At 34.4% G+C, this 18275-nt stretch overlaps 1 protein-coding gene, 1 non-coding gene and 2 pseudogenes across 3 annotated transcripts in view; 3 read left to right on the top strand and 1 right to left on the bottom strand.

Moving 5' to 3' along the window:
* SLC30A5 (solute carrier family 30 member 5) overlaps nt 1–18275 on the top strand; it is a 34430-nt gene that overhangs the window by 11505 nt on the left and 4650 nt on the right. The window contains exons 4-12 of one of the 2 annotated variants that reach the window (XM_045848071.1): nt 2747–2832; nt 5718–5805; nt 10581–10668; nt 11952–12028; nt 12258–12428; nt 12945–13233; nt 13409–13617; nt 14329–14486; nt 15320–15449. In XM_045848071.1, the coding sequence (XP_045704027.1) occupies nt 2747–2832; nt 5718–5805; nt 10581–10668; nt 11952–12028; nt 12258–12428; nt 12945–13233; nt 13409–13617; nt 14329–14486; nt 15320–15449 (1296 nt within the window). The remainder of the gene's footprint in view (nt 1–2746; nt 2833–5717; nt 5806–10580; nt 10669–11951; nt 12029–12257; nt 12429–12944; nt 13234–13408; nt 13618–14328; nt 14487–15319; nt 15450–18275) is intronic. The other variant, XM_045848072.1, reaches the window with a different exon arrangement.
* Nucleotides 6871–6944, top strand: LOC123825010 (annotated as a pseudogene).
* Nucleotides 9539–10005, bottom strand: LOC123824729 (annotated as a pseudogene).
* LOC123825050 lies at nt 17195–17385 on the top strand. The gene has a single exon (XR_006786829.1). It is a non-coding gene; the product is annotated as a U2 spliceosomal RNA (small nuclear RNA).

Raw genomic sequence — 18275 nt, 5'->3', positions numbered from 1 at the left:
AGGATGGGGAGGGCGAGGCAGCAGCTGGTAGAGTAGGCAGTCCCACATTCACATGTGGATAAGCCAGGAGGAACAACTGGGGAGCAAGTGCACAGGGTTCCAGTGCAAAGAAACTAAAGCCTCAAAACCTCTGGCTGCCTGTAAAAACCTGTGTGGGTTGCGGTGGCAGGAGAAATTCCCAGCCTCACAGGAGAGTTCGTTAGACCCACAGGGTCCTAGAACATAACCAAATTCACCCACTCAGGAATTAGCACCAGAAGGTCCCAGTTTGCTTGTGGTTAATGGGGAAAGTGACTGAAAGCCAGTCGAGAGCCAGGCAAGCTACATTGTTCCCTCTCTGACCCCTCCCCCATGTACAGCGCTACAATTGCCTGGCCCTACCAAATACCTAAGGCTCTGCCCCTTAAAATGTAACAGTTGCACCAAGACAAAGAAATGTGTCCCAAATGAAAGAACAGGTCAAAACTCCAAAAAAAAAGAGCTAATAGACAAGATAGACAACCTATCAGATGCAGAGTTCAAAACACTGGTAATCAGGATGCTTACAGAAATTATTGAGTACAGATGCAAAATAAAGGAAGAAGTGAGGGCTATGCAAAGTGAAATAAAGGAAAATATACAGGGAGCCAACAATGACAGAAAGGAAACTGGGACTCAACTCAATAATTTGGAACAAAAGGAATAAATAAACGTTCAACCAGAACAGAATGAAGAAACAAGAATTCAAAAAAATGAGGAGAGGCTTAGGAACCTCTGGGTCAACTTTCAGTGTCCCAACATCCAAATCATAGGGGTGCGTGAATGAGAAGAGGAAGAACAAGAAATTGAAAACTTATTTGAAAAAATAAGGAAAACTTCCCAATCTGGCAAAGGAAATAGACTTCCAGGAAGTCCAGGAAACTCAGAGAGTCCCAAAGAAATTGGACCCAAGAAGGAATACACCAAGACACATCATAATTATATTACACAAAATTAAAGAGGAGAGAATCTTAAAAGCATTGGTAGGTACAAAATAGGGGAAGGTTAAGAATAGTATAGGAAATGGAGAAGCCAAAGAACTTACATGTATGATCCATGGACATGAACTAAGGGGGAGGAATGCTGGTGGGAGGGGGTGCAGGGCGGAAGGGAACAAAGGGGAGAGAAAAATGGGACAACTGGAATAGTATAATCTATAAAATATGTTTTAAAAAACTAAGCAAACAACCAGAATAGGAACAGAATCATAGATGTGGAGATTATTTGAAGGATTATCAGCTGGGAGAGGGAAGGGAGAGTGGGTGAAAAGTTACAGGGATTAAGAAGCATAAATCAGTAGGTACAAAACGGGGGTGTTAAAAATAATGTAGGAAATGGAGACACCAAAGAACTTATATGCACAACTCATGGATATGAACTAAGGTGGGGTTTGCTGGAGAGAAGAGGGATACCAGGCAGAGAGGGGCAAAGGGAAAAAAATGGGGACAACTGTAATAGCATAATCAATAAAATATATTTTTTAAAAAAAGAATGAACTATAAAGTGCTGAGATAGTGGGATGTTTAAAAATGCAGAAGCAGGTAGAAAATTTTTAAAGCATGCATATAATTATTTTCTTTAATACAGGATCCTTATTCTGAAAGATTTACAAATCAGACATGAAGACATTCATGCCCCAGAGCCTAATACAAATGTCACTGGGAGGAAGACAGAGCATATGGGGTTAAAAATGAGTCCTCTGGAGTCAGATAAATTCATTCAGTGTCCTACTTACTAAATCTTTTTGAACAATAATTTTCTCATCTGTTAAATGGAGATAATATCTCCTTTCCTTAGGAATAAGTGAATTAATACATCTAAAGTTCTTAAAATAGTGCCTGGTATTACTGAGTATGCAATACATATAATAGTAGCTATCACCCTCATCATCATTATCACTATTATTATTTTTAGGTATCTGAGGTTCAAACCAGAAATGTCCTTCATTCTGTATAATCTTCTAACATTATCACCTGTTTGGATAGCAGCTGTACCCTACTAGATGTTTGCTTTATGCCACAGCTTGGAAACCTGTGCCATGATTTTGTATTAGACTGACAAATTTAAGTGTAATACCTCTGTTTTAGAGAACAAAGACATTTTTTAAAGTATGATTAAAATTTAAACATCATCTCAACTTTTTCCCCCCTCTCATTTCAAATAATTCAAGCACTGAATATTACTAATGGAAAAGAATTTAAAGACCAGCCCTGGCTGGATAGCTCAGTTTATTAGAGTGTTGTCCGCATATACTAGAGTTGCAGGTTCAATCCCCAGTCAGCACACATACAAGAAACAACCAATGAATAAGTAGAACAATAAATTGATTCATCCTCTCTCTCTCTCTCTCTCTCTTTCCACCCCACCCATTCCTGTCTCTCTCTCTGGTCAATAATTTTTTTTTTAATTTTTAAAGAATTTAAAGACTAAAACGTTAAATGTTCCTAGCAAACTAGTGAGAAACTAATGGAGGGAAAAAAAAATTGTACTGTATAGAAAAAGATTTCAAGAGCTAACATACAGGACTATAGAAAGTAGAAAGCAGAATACTGCCTTTCAAATTCAAATTCAGTCAAGGGAGCTTAACATTGTGTTTAATTTAAAAATATGTAATTATTTAGCCTTTAAAATTTTGTTACCATTATTTCCCTATATGTATTATTTAAGATTTTCAGATATTTAGCAAAACATATGACTGAAATTTTTAATATTTTGTTTTCATTTACAGTGGATCAAAATATTTAAACATGCAGTTGCTGGGTGTATCATTTCACTCTTGTGGTTTTTTGGCCTCACTCTTTGTGGACCACTAAGGTAAATAAAAATGCATGTTTTGAATGTTCATTTATATTTCTTCATTTCTAATATTAGTTTTGCATTAGATTTTATGTCAGATATTTATGTCAAATTATGTACAAATGCTTTTATGATTTCCATAGCATTGGGTACAACTCAACAAATATATATAAATATATTGAGTACCTGTGTAGTTTTGGGGCTAGTTCTTTGGTGAATACCATTAACATATTATTCATGATCTGTAATAGGTATTTCACTAGTTAGAATCCAAATAGTTTCAGAAAATATTTGGTATAAGTGGATTTTTTAAAATTTTTCATAGGTGATCCTTTTTAGCAGCTGATTTTAGTAATTAAAAGCTCTGAAATGGTAGATAAAATCAACCAATAAGGAAGAGAGCAAAATGTTTAAAAACTTTTTTTAGTACAAACTCTGAAAGTATTTTAGTGCCCACAGAAAATTCTTAAAAGATACGGTTATAAACAAATATCTTGGGAGTAGTGCATCAATACTTAGATTAAAGATGAAGTAACTCTTATTTCATATTGCCCTAGATGAATATAGAGTAACCTTTTTATGTAAAGGGGCCAATTGGGGGGAGAAAGTACTTAAATTATAGGCCACTTAATAAGAATTGTAACATGGGCAACTGCATAAGCATTATTTTAATATTTCTCCATCTCTAAAGGGTTTTACTTGTTGAGTAAAAGTATAAGAAAAAGTACCTTGCCATTGATGAGGGAGAATGTGAGGATGAGAGGTAAGGAGTAAGACGAAGGGTGTTCTAAAGAATCTCACTTGGATTCGTGGCATGACAGAGTAGAAAGTGACAGGCCCGAAATGCTTTGTGAAGTCCTTTCCCCACTCCCAGCCAATAGAACAACTTCTGGGTTTGGTCCCTTTGGGTTGTTTACCCTATACTTCGTCAGATGCGTAGTGTGCATAATTTTAATTGTCACACTGCTGTCCATGACAACACTGCATTCTGGAGTGGTGGGAAAGCTGGCTGCAGTTTCTCAGCTTGGGGAGCACTTTTGCAGTTTATGCTTGATTGGTGGTATTGCTTATCTTCTCTAATTTTTTCAATTTCTTATTCATTATGTTTTTGTCTGTATATTACTAAATCACTGTCCCTATGTGTTAGGATAGGGAAGGAAGGGGAAAAATTCTTAAATTCTACTTCCTGCCTGTACAGCCTCTCACACCACCAGCTCCTCTGCCAGCACTGCCCCTCTCATTCTTTTACTAAAACCATCACACAATTTCTTGATCTACAAGACTGCTTTGGTGTCTCATAGGCTATCTTCATTTAGTTTAGTATTATTCTCTTAATATATTTATTTACTTGAATTGTAATCTCCCAGATATAAATAGGAATAAAATTATCATTGTGTTATGTTCTCCTTACAGGTTTGGGGGTAAAAAGGAAAAAAGGAACAAATAACAAATTTTAATGAGCAGCTGAAAATCCATTACTATTTAAATCTTGCAGGTTCCCTTTGGCTGGTGATAATGTTTTTTAATTTTTTTTTAATTTATACTTATAAAATAGTAAATAAAAATAAATATGTTCAAATAACAAAATAGCCCTGGCTGGTAAGGTTCGGTGGCTTGAGCACCAGCCTGTAAATCAAAAAGTCGCCAGTCTGATTTCCAGTCAGGGCACATGCCTGGGTTGTGGGCCAGGTCCTCTGTTGGGGGCATGCAAGAGGCAACAGAGCAATGTTTCTCCCTCTCTCTTCCCCCTCTATCTAAAATTAAATAAATCTAAATAATAATAAAATGAACATTCATGTATTCAACACCCAGGCCCCAAAATAAAACCTCACAGTCATTACCTTTGAAGCCTCCTAATTGTATTCCCCTCTCCTCTTGCCATTGGATGTAACCAGCATCTTAAACTTTGGTTTCTATTCTCTTGATTTTCTTTATAGTGTTACCATATGTGTACATATTTCTTTTATTTAATGTTTAACTTTGCAAGTTTTCTACTTTATATAAATCCATTGCATGCATTTTTTATGGCATACTTTTTACATTCACTGTTATGCTTGAGATTTGCCCATTTTGATGCATGTAGCGTGTGTGGTGGGGTTCATTTATTTTTGTGGCAATTTTTTCGAAATATAATTCACATACCATAAAATTCCCTTTTTGTCTTAGTCCATTGGGACCACTCTAACAAAATACCATAGATTGTCTTATAAACAACACATTTATCTCTCACAGAGAGGCTGAGAAGTTCAAGATCAAGGTCAGGCAGATTCAGTGTCTGCTGATGGACTGCTTCCCGGTTCATAAACAGCTCTTTTTGCTGTAACCTCACATGGTGGAAGGACCAAGGGAGCTATCTGTGGTCTCTTTTATAAGGATACTAATCCCATTCCTGAGGACTCTACCTTCACGACCTAAGCACCCCCCAGAGGCCCACCTTAGGTACATTAGGGATCAGATTCAACATATCAATTGGGGGTGGGAGGGCCACGCATTTAGTCTATAATACGTTTAAAGTGTATAATTCTGTATTTCTTAATATATTCATGGAATTTCATTCATTCTTATTGCTTTATAATAGTCCACTAAATGGATATATCATCCACTATCTTATCAGTAGGCAGATTGTTTCAGTTTCATACTTATACTTGCTAACGATGCAGGAGTATTTCCTGGTTCAGAGATACAAGTAATCTGTAAGTAGTATTGTTTGATATTTATAGTTTCAGTCTTTCTAAGATAGGTAGGAAGGTAGGTAGATAGATCCCAACACATTTTCCAGAGCAGTTTTCCTACTTATTTTTCTCAGGAAATCAAGGGGAAATGTTTCTTTTCTTTTACTGTAGTTGAATTAATGCTTTTTGATAAGATCAGATTTCATGAATGATAATGTTTTGGTTTTGTAGGACTTTGCTGCTATTTGAACACAGTGATATTGTTGTCATCTCACTACTCAGTGTTTTGTTCACTAATTCTGGAGGAGGACCAGCAAAGGTAGTATTTTCCATTATTAGCTACTTGAAAAATGAAAATATGCATGTGAAATGTTATCCAAAACAATAAAATAGTATAGTATCTTTTACCATATGAAAAAATGCAGGGGCTTTTTCTACTAATTTTTCATTTTTCCCACAACTTTTTCATTTTTTACTTTTTAACATCATTTTATATTCCTAGGAAGCTGCATAAATAGTGGAGTGGTCTTAGTGCCCTTCACTCAGTTTCAGTAGCAACTTCTTACCCAACTCAATTGTACTGTCAAAACCAGGAAATTGACATTGGTACAATCCATAGACTTTATTCAGATTCATCAATTTTAAATATGCCTGTGTGTGTGTATGAGTGTGTTTGTTTGTGTACAGAGTCAAGTAAAATGTGTACCAGCAAAATCAAGATACAAAATATCTCCCCATGCTGTACCTGAACCCGTCACCACCTCATTTTTAATCCCCTTACATCATTTTTAGAAAATACCTAACAACTTATTATATTTAAAATCTCATGAACATTTTTTTGATGAATATCTATACAACATTTTGCCAATTAGGTATCCCTATTCATCTTAAATAAGTTAAGCGTTATCCCATTTTTGGTAAATGAGTCATCAATCTAATTCCAAATTCTTACAACTACACTGTTTTTATTTACAAAATTAAATGTTTCCTGTGCATTATTCTAGGTGTAGGGGAAAGGAAAAATAAAGACAAATAAAGTACAATAGTCCTTTAGACTTTCAGGCTGAGTAATGGAGACAGATGAATAAAATAAAGTGAACAAAATAACATGCCCAGTAGAACAGAGAGAGACTGTAGATTTCACATTGGGTCATTAGTATTAAAGCATATGCCACTATTTAAGCTTTTCCCCTAACTCACAGAGTACGCCAAAATAAATGTCAAGTGAATTGAAGAATGTGGTGGAAAATATTTATAAAAACATAGAATAAACTATAGATAGAGAAAAATATAATACAGATTAAATAAAAATAAAAATTAATTTAAAACATATATATAAACAATGCTAATCTATGGGCAGAGAAGAACTTTCTAACACATAAAAGCAGTTAAAAAAAATCACAGCCCTGAAGAAAGATGATGACTTAAAAATCATTCTCAGTAGGATTACGCTGAGGCCAAAAAATAAAATCACAGAGTCACTTTGTAAGGTATGTAAATAAATGTCTAATCACCATGTTGTACACCTGAAACTAATATAATACTGTATGCCAACTGTAATTGAAAAATAAATTTTAAAATAAATAATTTTTAAAAGTCACAAAGGGAAAATTCAGTACATTGGACTTCATAATGATTACAAGCTTCTGTATAACAGAACTCATTGTGCAAACAGCAAACTAACAGCAACAAATTGCCACACATAAAAGCTATACATTTCATTAAAGTATAAATCAGCTTAGAAAAACAATTAAAATCTTCAATAGAAACGAGCAAACAGGGAAAAACAGTTCACAAAAGAAGTACAAAGAACTGGAGACATTTTGAAAAAACAAACTTTGCTGCCCCACCTAGCTGCATGGGTCAGTTGGTCGGAGTGTCCCTGCACCAAAAGGTTGTTGGTTTGGTTTGCTCCCCGGTTGGGGTGCGTGCAAGAGACAACCAATCAATGTTTCTGTCTCTCTCAAAAAATCAATGGTAATGTGTCCTTGGGTGAGAATAAAACAACAACAAAAACTTTTGCTGTACAAATAATCAGAAATGAGAGTATAGATTTTGTATATCCTCTCATTAGTGTCAGTGATGAACCTCAGCATTTATCTAGGTGTCTGTGTTTTTTTCCCTTGGTTGTGACTAAAGAACTACAAAATTCTCACTTGCCCTCTTTGTTAATAAAAGATTAAATTACAGAGTGATGTTGATGTTGCCATATTCTGATTCAATGAAAATTACAAAATTTTAAATTGTGTAGTTTATATATACTGATTTTTGTCAAAATATCTACCAAAATAATTGAGTAGTGAGTAGAATAGGATCCTCACTTTTCATTTTTAATTTTCATTTAATGGAAGTATCTAGTATTATACCTGTAAATTTGTAAATATAGAATGTATAATAATGCTATTTACATTGCTTTTGTACTCCAAATTCTGAAGTATTTGCATAAACTAAGTTAATATGTCCTTTCTGTAATTTTCTTCTGTCAAAATCTTTTCCCTGGAATGAGAACATAAAAGTTTATCAGCTTTTAAGTGCCTTACACCTTTACTAGATACTAGAAATAACCTTGCTAATTTTCTTCCCGCCCCATACACCAAAGGAAATTTTATTGAAGTATAGATTACTGGTTATTTTAAAAATACATGGGAAAAAAGACAGAAATACAAAGAAATTATCATACAACTGATTTCTAAAGTCAATACTCTTGAAATACAAAACAATGATCATTACCCCCAAAAGTCAGTTCATTGAAACAAATTGATTTTTAAGTTGGTCTGTAACTCTTTTCACTCAATTTTGTTTACAATTGTTACTGGGCTTTTTCAGTTTCTCCCCATATCAGAATTTTGGTTTTTGGACATATTTACTTCTCAAAGTTGTACATATTTATTTCTTGTAATTAATTGCAGCAACTATAAGAAGTTTCTCTAAGTCACAAGAATTCAGTACGGTTGCTGCTTTGGAAATAGTTACCATATTGGGTTATCTACACTCATGTACTGAAGACTCATGTACTGAAAGTCAAAATACTCTTGGGTAAAGTATGAAGATTGAGAGCAGGAGGACTAAGAAAAGATCCTGTTACCTTTACTGCAAATCTGCTAAAAAAAAAAAAAAACCCTCCATTATTTACTTTCGTACTATTGCTAGAAAAGCAGTTGCTGCCAGACCACAGATTGGCTATATGATTGTTCATTTTACACTTACTTTTCTAAAGAATGTCAGACTTAAAAATTAGATTGCTCAATCAGAGAAGCAGAGACTTTTAAATTACCATATGCTTTAACTGTGTGAAATAAATTATTTTCTGAAATGCTTTAGCAGCCTTGTGTCAGCAAAGGCAGCAAAACCCACTTTGTTTCAAAATTAGAAGGCTGACTCAGAGGCTGCTTGTAAGATGCCTTGCTGTATTCTATCACCAGTCATGAAAGTGAGCCTTCATAAACTCAGTAACTTTGTAAATGTAAAAATGATCTTATCCATCAACACACAATGCCTAGCCAACAAAATGAAAAAAAGTACATTCATAAGGTAGAAATTGGTTTTTATAGAACAAGATGGTACATATCCTTTTATGTAACACAAGAGGAATATATATTAATAAAAGCAGTCTACAATAAACTTGTAAAGAGATGATTTTGATTTACGTGTAAGTCAGATTAAGCTAACTAACCATGACTGAATGATTGGAAAGTTTCTTCTCCTAAAATAATGCCCATTCCTTATAAGCTAAGCTGATCTTCATTTCTTATAAATCTCCTATTTCCTTGGATTTATCTACTACACCCTCACTTTATAGCCATTTAATTTGTAAGCTGGGCCTTCCCAGTCTGCCTATAAAGCCTCATCAGAAATATACCAGATGCATTAAACACAGTCATCCTCTAGTAAAAATCTGCACTTCAAAACAGCATATGAAGAACCAGCAATAGGTTCTCCAATGTAAATACCTCTCATTTCAAACCATCATAGAAACAGTGCAGTTTACTAACCACTCCTTCATTACAGGCAACTCAGTAGCTCTAAACATTTTTCTTCAGTTTCAAAACCTTTCAGTACTTGTTAATTCCAAAGATCCCAACACCATGTAGCTGTGGCATTTTGGGGATTAGCACTCAGGATTAGCTGGAGAGAAGCTGTGTTTAGGATGAAGTGAGTTTGATTATAGTTCATATAGAAACTTGCCAGGAAAAATAGAATTATTGGAAAAATTGTGAAAAACTCCTGTGAAGAGATAAACTGTCCTCCATAATCCAGTTGTTCCCAATGAGTTAGGAGCCTGCCTTGCTTTTCCCTGATCAGTAGTCTCAAAAGGTGTTCCTTTTACAGCATGCAAAAACATATACATACCCAGATTATATATAACATTTGTTAAGTTTCAAGCAACAGGAACACTGAAGAAGGGAATACTAAGTAAGACAATATAAAGCAAGCCAGCTCCCAATGTCAGCCACACACCCCGGCTGTTCATTACCTGGGTATTTAGATTCACCTCGCTGTGGGCAACTCCAACATTCATGCTTGCTCTACCGCCCCCACTCCCAGCGGCCCACTCAGAGGAAGACCCACTTGGCAGCCATGACATCTCCTCAAGACCAAATCACTTTGCTAATTTTCTTGACATGCCCTCTTAGTTCTTTTCCCTAGAAGAGTGATAACTAGGATATTATTGTAAATTAACTGTCCTTTCTACAACCTACATGTTGTAGAATAAAATAAGTTCTTACTAATTATTCCTTACCTACTTGGGCTTTTCAACCAGAAGCAAAGTAACATTGATTGGCAGAGATAATTCTGTAAACAATGACTGTGTGTGCCTGGTAGTAACATGGCTAGCCATATTATTAAGTAGGCAATGGAAGTTGTCATTATTATGTGTCTTAAATACCCTTAAAATATCCTGTAGAATTTATTAAAGCTCTTTACTTTTATCTTACTGTTAATACTGTAAAGTTACATTGTAAGGGCTCTAATGTCATGTTGTTTTACTTTAAATGTTTATTTGCAAAAAAATGTCTTTAGCATTTGTATAATCGTAGTTCTAAAAATCAATTCTTGAAAAAGTCGTTCTTAGATTATTCTCTTCATTTTCAGACAAGAGGGGCCGCTTTTTTCATTATTGCTGTGATCTGCCTATTGCTTTTCGACAATGATGATCTCATGGCTAAAATGGCTGAACACCGTATCCTTTTGCAGTAGATCAGAGTTATTCAGTTTTGTAGAAAAATAGAAGACTGGCAGAGTGGGAAATGGAGTGACTGAACTAAACTGTCAGAAATTTAGGAACAGTAAAAGTATTTTAGGTTATCCTCATGTAAAAAATAAATGACTTGCTACTCAACAAAATCAATCTATTTGTTCCCTTGTAATTTATATGATTGTTTTAGAAGTCAGTGGCAGTTACTAATACAAACTTTTTTGAGATTAAATGAAACATATTTGACATATTTTTGTCAGAAAAAAAGTTCAAATTCCTTAATTTAGTATTCACTCTCTTGCTCTAAATTACTATTTCCGACTAAGCCTCTACTCTTCTCTTATGTAAACCCAACTTTTGAGTCAAATATATCTGTTTATTTTTCTCTACAGATATAGCTTGTTCTTTCTTATCATACATCTTTCATTGCCCACTCCATCTAGCAGACTCAGAACACCATTTTTGCTCACTGTCCAAAAACTTCTTAGTTATATATAAATTTACTTTGCTACAATGAAAGAGGGTGCCATGACTTTGGAAAACTACAGATTGCTTGTGAAAACTCCAGAATAGCTGGAAAACTCCAGCTATTCTCCCCTCCCCCAACCACTGCACACACTCTCTCATTTGTTTTTTGCTTGCAACCTGAGGGTTATGACTTAGAAACAGATTTAGGACTGATTTTAAATGTCATTCTAAAAGAACATCCTGCCCTGGCTGGCATAGCTCAGTGGATTGAGTGCAGGCTGCGAACCAAAGCATCACAGGTTCGATTCCCAGTCAGGGCGCATGCCTGGGTTGCAGGCCATGGCCCCCAGCAACCACACATTGATGTTTCTCTCTCTCTCTTTCTCCCTCCCTTCCCTCTCTAAAAATAAATAAATAAAATCTTTTAAAATAAATAAAAATAAAAGGACATCCTTAATTCCATTTGATAGGAGTGGTGCAAGGACGGTCCTTGCTCTTGTCCTTTTGTTCTGTATGTATACTGGTATGTCTTTTAGAAGTACTAAAATGTAACAACTATATCTTAAGCACTATTATAATTGTTTTGGAGACAACAAAAGGAATACAGACCAACTTATTAATCATATTACAAAATTTTAAATTGTTCTGTTTTTAAGGAAAACTTTATTGAGGGTAGTTAGGTTTTGGGCCCCCACACTAGTCTATAGTCAATCTAAAATAATGTACCGAAAATTCCAGGAGGACTTCAGGGTTCAATGAGTTAATATTTGCTGTTTTTTCCTTGACTCCAACTCACTTAGCTGAAGGACGTCATGACAGTGCTCTAACTCACATGCTTTACACAGCCATTGCCTTCTTAGGTGTGGCCGATCACAAGGTAATTATAAAAGTATGTTTAGGATAAGTTACCAATAATTTAAGTATAATTATAAAAGTATGTTTAGGATAAGTTACCAATAATTTACAGTACTGCCTGCCGTTTAAGTAGTCCAGGAATTTGGCATATGGAAAAACATACTAGTTCATTTCTTCAAATATTATGTATTTAAGGATTGAATATTGGGCTGTGTATATTTCTAATGAGACTTATCTAATTTTACTCATAGGGTGGAGTATTATTGCTCGTACTGGCTTTGTGTTGTAAAGTGGGTTTTCATACAGCTTCCAGAAAGCTCTCCATAGATGTTGGTGGAACCAAACGTCTTCAAGCTTTGTCCCATCTTGTTTCTGTGCTTCTCTTGTGCCCTTGGGTCATTGTTCTTTCTGTGACAACTGAGGTAAGTAAGAATGATCAGGATTTATTGGTAATAAGAAAAATGAATTGCTATTATAAATTTTAGTTCAGTACATTGTATTTTATTTCAGTTTGAGGTTGCAAGTGGCTTAAATTATCTTTGCTTTTTTTCTTTATAGTTTTTGATAATTTTTTTAAGTTAGTTATATTGTTTATAGAAAAATCAAGTACCATTACATTTATATATCCTTCCTATGCCTATGACTCAAAGGAATCAGTTGAAGCAATTTATTATCTACCATATGTTAGGTACAGAGATTATAGATAACATAGTATTTATAAAATTATTAAACCATGCTTTTGTTTTTCATACTTTGGGGAATATTGGGGAAATTTGCCAATATCTTATAGCTCTTACATTTTGGCATTTTACAAATTGTATTGAATCATGAGAATATTTGTTTATAGGTAAAGGGATTAACTTAAAGATCTTAAAAGATAGGAACTTTATACCTATATATATGATATTGACAACAAAAATTTTTTTTTTAATTTTTAGAGTAAAGTCGAGTCTTGGTTTTCTCTTATTATGCCTTTCACTACGGTTATCTTCTTTGTCATGATCCTGGATTTCTATGTCGATTCCATTTGTTCAGTCAAAATGGAAGTTTCCAAGTGTGCCCGCTATGGATCCTTCCCCATTTTTATTAGTGCTCTACTTTTTGGAAATTTTTGGACACATCCAATAACAGACCAGCTGCGGGCTATGAACAGAGCAGCACACCAGGAGAGCACTGAACACGTCCTGTCTGGAGGAGTGGTAGTGAGCGCTATATTCTTCATTTTGTGTAAGCGTTTTTCTCCTTAGCAAATTTCTTCTTAATGGATTCTGATGTTTACATCATTTACTTGATTTGGGAATTTGTTCAGTGCTTGTATTCAGTGCTAACAGATACTGTGTTGGTTTTCAGTAGCTTAAACTTTTAAACTTTTATAATATTCTTTTTTTTTCTCTCTTTTTAGCTGCTAACATCTTATCATCTCCCTCTAAGAGAGGACAGAAAGGTACCCTAATTGGATATTCTCCTGAAGGAACACCACTTTATAATTTCATGGGTGATGCTTTTCAGCATAGCTCCCAGTCGATCCCTAGGTTTATTAAGGAATCACTAAAACAAATTCTTGAGGAGAATGACTCTAGGCAGATCTTTTACTTCTTGTGTTTGAATCTGGTAAGATTTTTAAATACTAGTGGAATATCTTAAAAGCTTAATCTTTTAATTTTTTCAATTCTGTTATAATTTTAGTAATTCCCAAATTTCTTTGTAATTACAAATGGGCCAAAATTACATTTTCTCTAAGTAGTAGAAAGATTACAGGATCATATTCAGACTACTTAAGCAAACAATTTTTTTTAATTTTTATTGATTTTAGAGAGAGGTAGGGAGAGAGAGAGACAAGGAGACAGACATCAATTTGTTGTTCCACTTATTTATACATTCATTGGTTGATAATTGTATGTGCCCTGACTGGGAATTGAACCAGCAACCTTGGATATTGGGACAATGCTCTAACCAACTGAGCTACCCAGCAAGGGCTTAAGCAAACAGTTTTTGAGGCATTAGAAACATTGGCTTAGTGTGGTGTTTCCAATCAATAAATATAGTAGCTTCTAAAGATTTTAACTCTCTCCTTTTAAATAATTTATGAGATGGACATGTCTGAATAGCCTGGTTTCTTAAAAGTTATGTGACATACAATTTTAGTAGAAGTGCCAGTTAAATAACTAAGGAGGCAGTTATATCTTCAAGTAAGGATTGGTTATAATTATGGTTATAATTTGGGCTAATTGGGTTGAAATCCTCATGACTAAATCTGGTAAGTCTCTCTTGAAACAATATTTCCCAACACTCCCTTATTTTTTTCTTTTTAACATATTTTAGCTTTTTACCTTTGTGGAATTATTCTATGGAGTGTTGACCAATAGTCTGGGTCTGATCTCAGATGGATTTCACATGCTCTTTGACTGCTCTGCTTTAGTCATGGGACTTTTTGCTGCCCTGATGAGTAGATGGAAAGCAACTCGGATTTTCTCATATGGGTAGGTACACTGACTGTTGCCAAGGTGAGGTGGCACAGTGATAGTCTTAAGTGCAGATTCCATCCTAGGGAATAAAATTTTATTATTCTAATGGAAATCGCTTTTCAGAGTTTTATTTTTTTCATTTGAACTAGATAAGAAGAAATGGACTAAATATTGAATAAATACTGACTGACAGTAAACTCAAGATTTTACTCCAGGACAAATCTCTCTTATAGGCAGAGCGCAAAAAATTAGTTAAATATTGAGCTGTTTGCTCAACCTGTTTCTTGCAGTAGAATGTACATGATCATTCACATCTTTGCTGTTAGAAAGAGTATCCAAAAATGAAGGGGCTGTGCATGAAATACCCTTTCATTAAGTGAGTAATTCAGTTTAACAAACATTAAAATCCCCTATTCATACAAGGTATTTTGATAAGACCTACTCTTAATAGATTAATAAATTCAGCTCTTATTTTCAACTGATTATATTTGAAAGATCATTGAGCAAAAAATGCAAATGATTCTGGTATAAAGTAGACTGTGCTATGACAGACATACAGAGCACATTAAGAGCTTAAAGGAGAAATAACTTTTTGCTGAGAAATTAGAAAGGCTTTGCGTAAAAGAGGGAACACTTATATACTGATAAATATATAAAATTTCAACAGATATAAGTCCAGAAAGTACTTTGGAACATGTTAGCATAATATTAAACATCTTGGTGATTTTCTAATCTTGCTATTTATGTATTGAAAATTTGGACTTGTTTCCTTATTTGTAAAGCCATAATGTTACAGTTTTAAAATAGTTATCATTTTCCTTTTCTAAAAATATATTCTACATTTTTAGGTATGGTCGAATAGAAATTCTCTCTGGATTTATTAATGGACTTTTTCTAATGGTAATAGCCTTTTTTGTGTTTATGGAGTCAGTGGCTAGATTAATTGATCCCCCGGAATTAGACACACACATGTTAACAGTAAGTTTTTATTTTTCTATTTGAATTTCTGAGTGCACTCATACAGTTTTTTTCATGCTAAAGTATTGCTAGTTGTAGTTATTCATCTATGAAAGTTTTATTTCACTTTTTATTTAAATCAACATAACTTCCTGTCTTGTTGTTTACCCTGCTGATTCTTAGAAATGTTTTTCCCTCCTCAGGCTGTGATGGGGCTCTGGGAGCCTGGCCAGTCCTTAGCAAATACACCATTCCCTGGTAAACACCCTGCAGCTCTTCCCTCCACTGCCCTAGGGCAGACCCATCTCTTTTGGCCCCGCCCCCTGGGCTGCTGAGATTACTCTTCTGGGCCCCACCCCCCTCCAAATTTCCTTTCTTTCCTCTTCCTTCCACCCTCCAGAACCCAGAGGCTTTGCTGGTAATTGGGTATAATTATGTAAATGTAATTTCTTTTTTTTCTGACTCTCAGAATTAATCCTTTTCTCTAATATTTTAGTAGTCAAAACATTAGATAACATTCTAAAACACAGATTTCTTTCTTATACCCACCTCAAAAACAAATTTATCAAATGTTTTTGTTTGAAGGTGTGTTCTTAAATACTTAAAGAAATTTGTTAGAAATAGAATCAGAAAAATATTATTTTTAAGGCTTTACTCCATAGATTATAATACTGCTATGGCAACTTTTAATGTTCTGCCTATACCTTCAGACCTACCTTTACATTTGCTGTTTCTTGTAGTTGACCTGCCCTTCCCTTACTTCTAAAATTCAACCTCCCTCAAGACTTTGCTTCTGTCTCCTCTGGTGGCATACTTTCCCTTAATCTCTCTTTCCTCCTCAAAGTTCATTAGATTTCCCTTTTTCAACATTCCCATTGTATCTTGTGCATTCCTTCTTTAGTAACACTGAGTTATAACTTGTTTAATATGTTGTTTTTCCACAATTAAGATGTAAGTGAAATGTCTTCAAGACCTGCATTGTGCATCATTAACTCTTTAAGTACTAGCACCTGGCTTGTAGGAACTCAGCAATTAATGGATGAATGACTCAAAGCAGTTATGAGTCTTGTTGGTGGGAGTATATATTAGTAAAATGTTTTTGGATTACATTTTGGAAATTGTTTTGCATTTTAAATGCTCATATCTTTGACCTTCAATACAGAAATATTCACACAAGCGTGTAGAGGTATAAAGATACCACTGTATAATGGGGGGTGGGAGAACAATGGTCATCAATGAAAGGACTAGTTTTAAAATTTTTTCATTCATAGAATACTATGCAGCTGTTAAAAAGAATGAGGTATACGTATAAATACTGGTGTGAAAAATACAAGGTGTACTAAGTGAAAAAAGTTACAAAACAGTATTAAAATGCAGTCCTATCCTTGGTTTAATAAGGTGTGTATATATGCACATTATTATATTCATAGAAAAATGTATCATTCTCTTATGAGTGACTAACTTTTGGCAGTATAATTTATTGGGGACTTTTATTTTCTACATTATTTTATTTTTTATGGTAAATTCTATAAAGATGAAATAAGTATTTCTTAGTAGAAGAGAAATATTTATGAAGTGATAGGATCTCTTTAAGCAGTATTTGGTTTCATTCAAAATTCATTAACCTTCTTCAAGCTCATAAAGCTAACTGGAATTTTTAAATCTGATAAATAGTCTGAGTCACAAGAAGATGTAAATAAGCTTCTTCATACATGTTTACTAAAGTAAATGCCTTCTCTTACTACCTTTGAAAATTAATTAAAATAATCACTTCTCAGCCTTTCAGCTCAGATCAAGTATAGTATCTGATCTTATCAGTTTAATATCTGATATGTCCTCTATCTGAGGACATTATATTAAATGAATTTTTGGAGCTGGGAGATGGAATAAGAGCTTCCTCCATCCATTCTGCATATCAGCCCAGTGTTGCAGTACTTCTGGGAATGGTGCACCAGAAAAAAAAGAAAATTTTAATTATTTTTCTTTCTATCTGTCCCCCTTATTCTGGGGGTGGGGAGACAAATAGCCATTGCTTGCCTCTCAGGCCCCCAACCAGGGACCTGGCCTGTAGACCAGGGATGTGCCCTGACCAGGAATTGAATTGGCAACCTTTTGGTTTGCAGAACACTACCCAGCCTAATGAACCATACTAGTTAGGGTTATATATTCTTTTTATAAAACAAGTAGATTTCTCTAAAGGAGAAACTGTAGACATCTGTAAATTAAATAAGACCCTGAGCAATTCAAAATCAATTTGTAAGAGGATAACCAAGGGTAAATAACCTAATTTATCCTTTGGAGTGTTATGTGACATCATCAGATTAAGATAATTACATTCACTGTGTTTAAAAAAAAAAAAAAAAGCTCTGGCTGGTATGGCTCAGTGGATTGAGTGCCATCCTGTGAACCAAAGGGTCGCTGGTTCAATCCCCAGTCAGGGCACATGCCCGGGTTGCAGGCCAAGTCCCTAGTGGGTCGCATGAGAGGCAACCCCACATTGATGTTTCTCTCTCTCTTTCTCCCACCCTTCCCCTCTAAAAATAAATAAATAAAATCTCTTAAATAAATAAATAGAGATCACTATTAATGTTTGCTTTTTCATTGTACCTGTTTTTTACTTTGGGAACTTTTACTATAAGATTCAGTAGACTATATTTATTTGGAATCCACTAGTTAGTAAATTATAATCATGACTTTATAAACTATTGAAATTTACCTAGTAATATAAATTAAACAATATTCCTGGTATAACATATACTTGCTCTAGTAAGCAGTATTTTCATACTCTTTTTTTTTTAATAAAAGAAAACTTAGGCGTCGTTTATGTATTTGTAAGTCACAAGCTGA

Source organism: Phyllostomus hastatus, unplaced genomic scaffold, assembly GCF_019186645.2.
Source record: "Phyllostomus hastatus isolate PE091 unplaced genomic scaffold, TTU_PhHast_1.1 phas_contig_58, whole genome shotgun sequence".
Taxonomy (NCBI): Eukaryota; Metazoa; Chordata; class Mammalia; order Chiroptera; family Phyllostomidae; genus Phyllostomus; species Phyllostomus hastatus.
The sequence above is the reverse complement of the archived record's forward strand: the minus strand, read 5'-3'. Positions and strand labels throughout refer to the sequence as shown.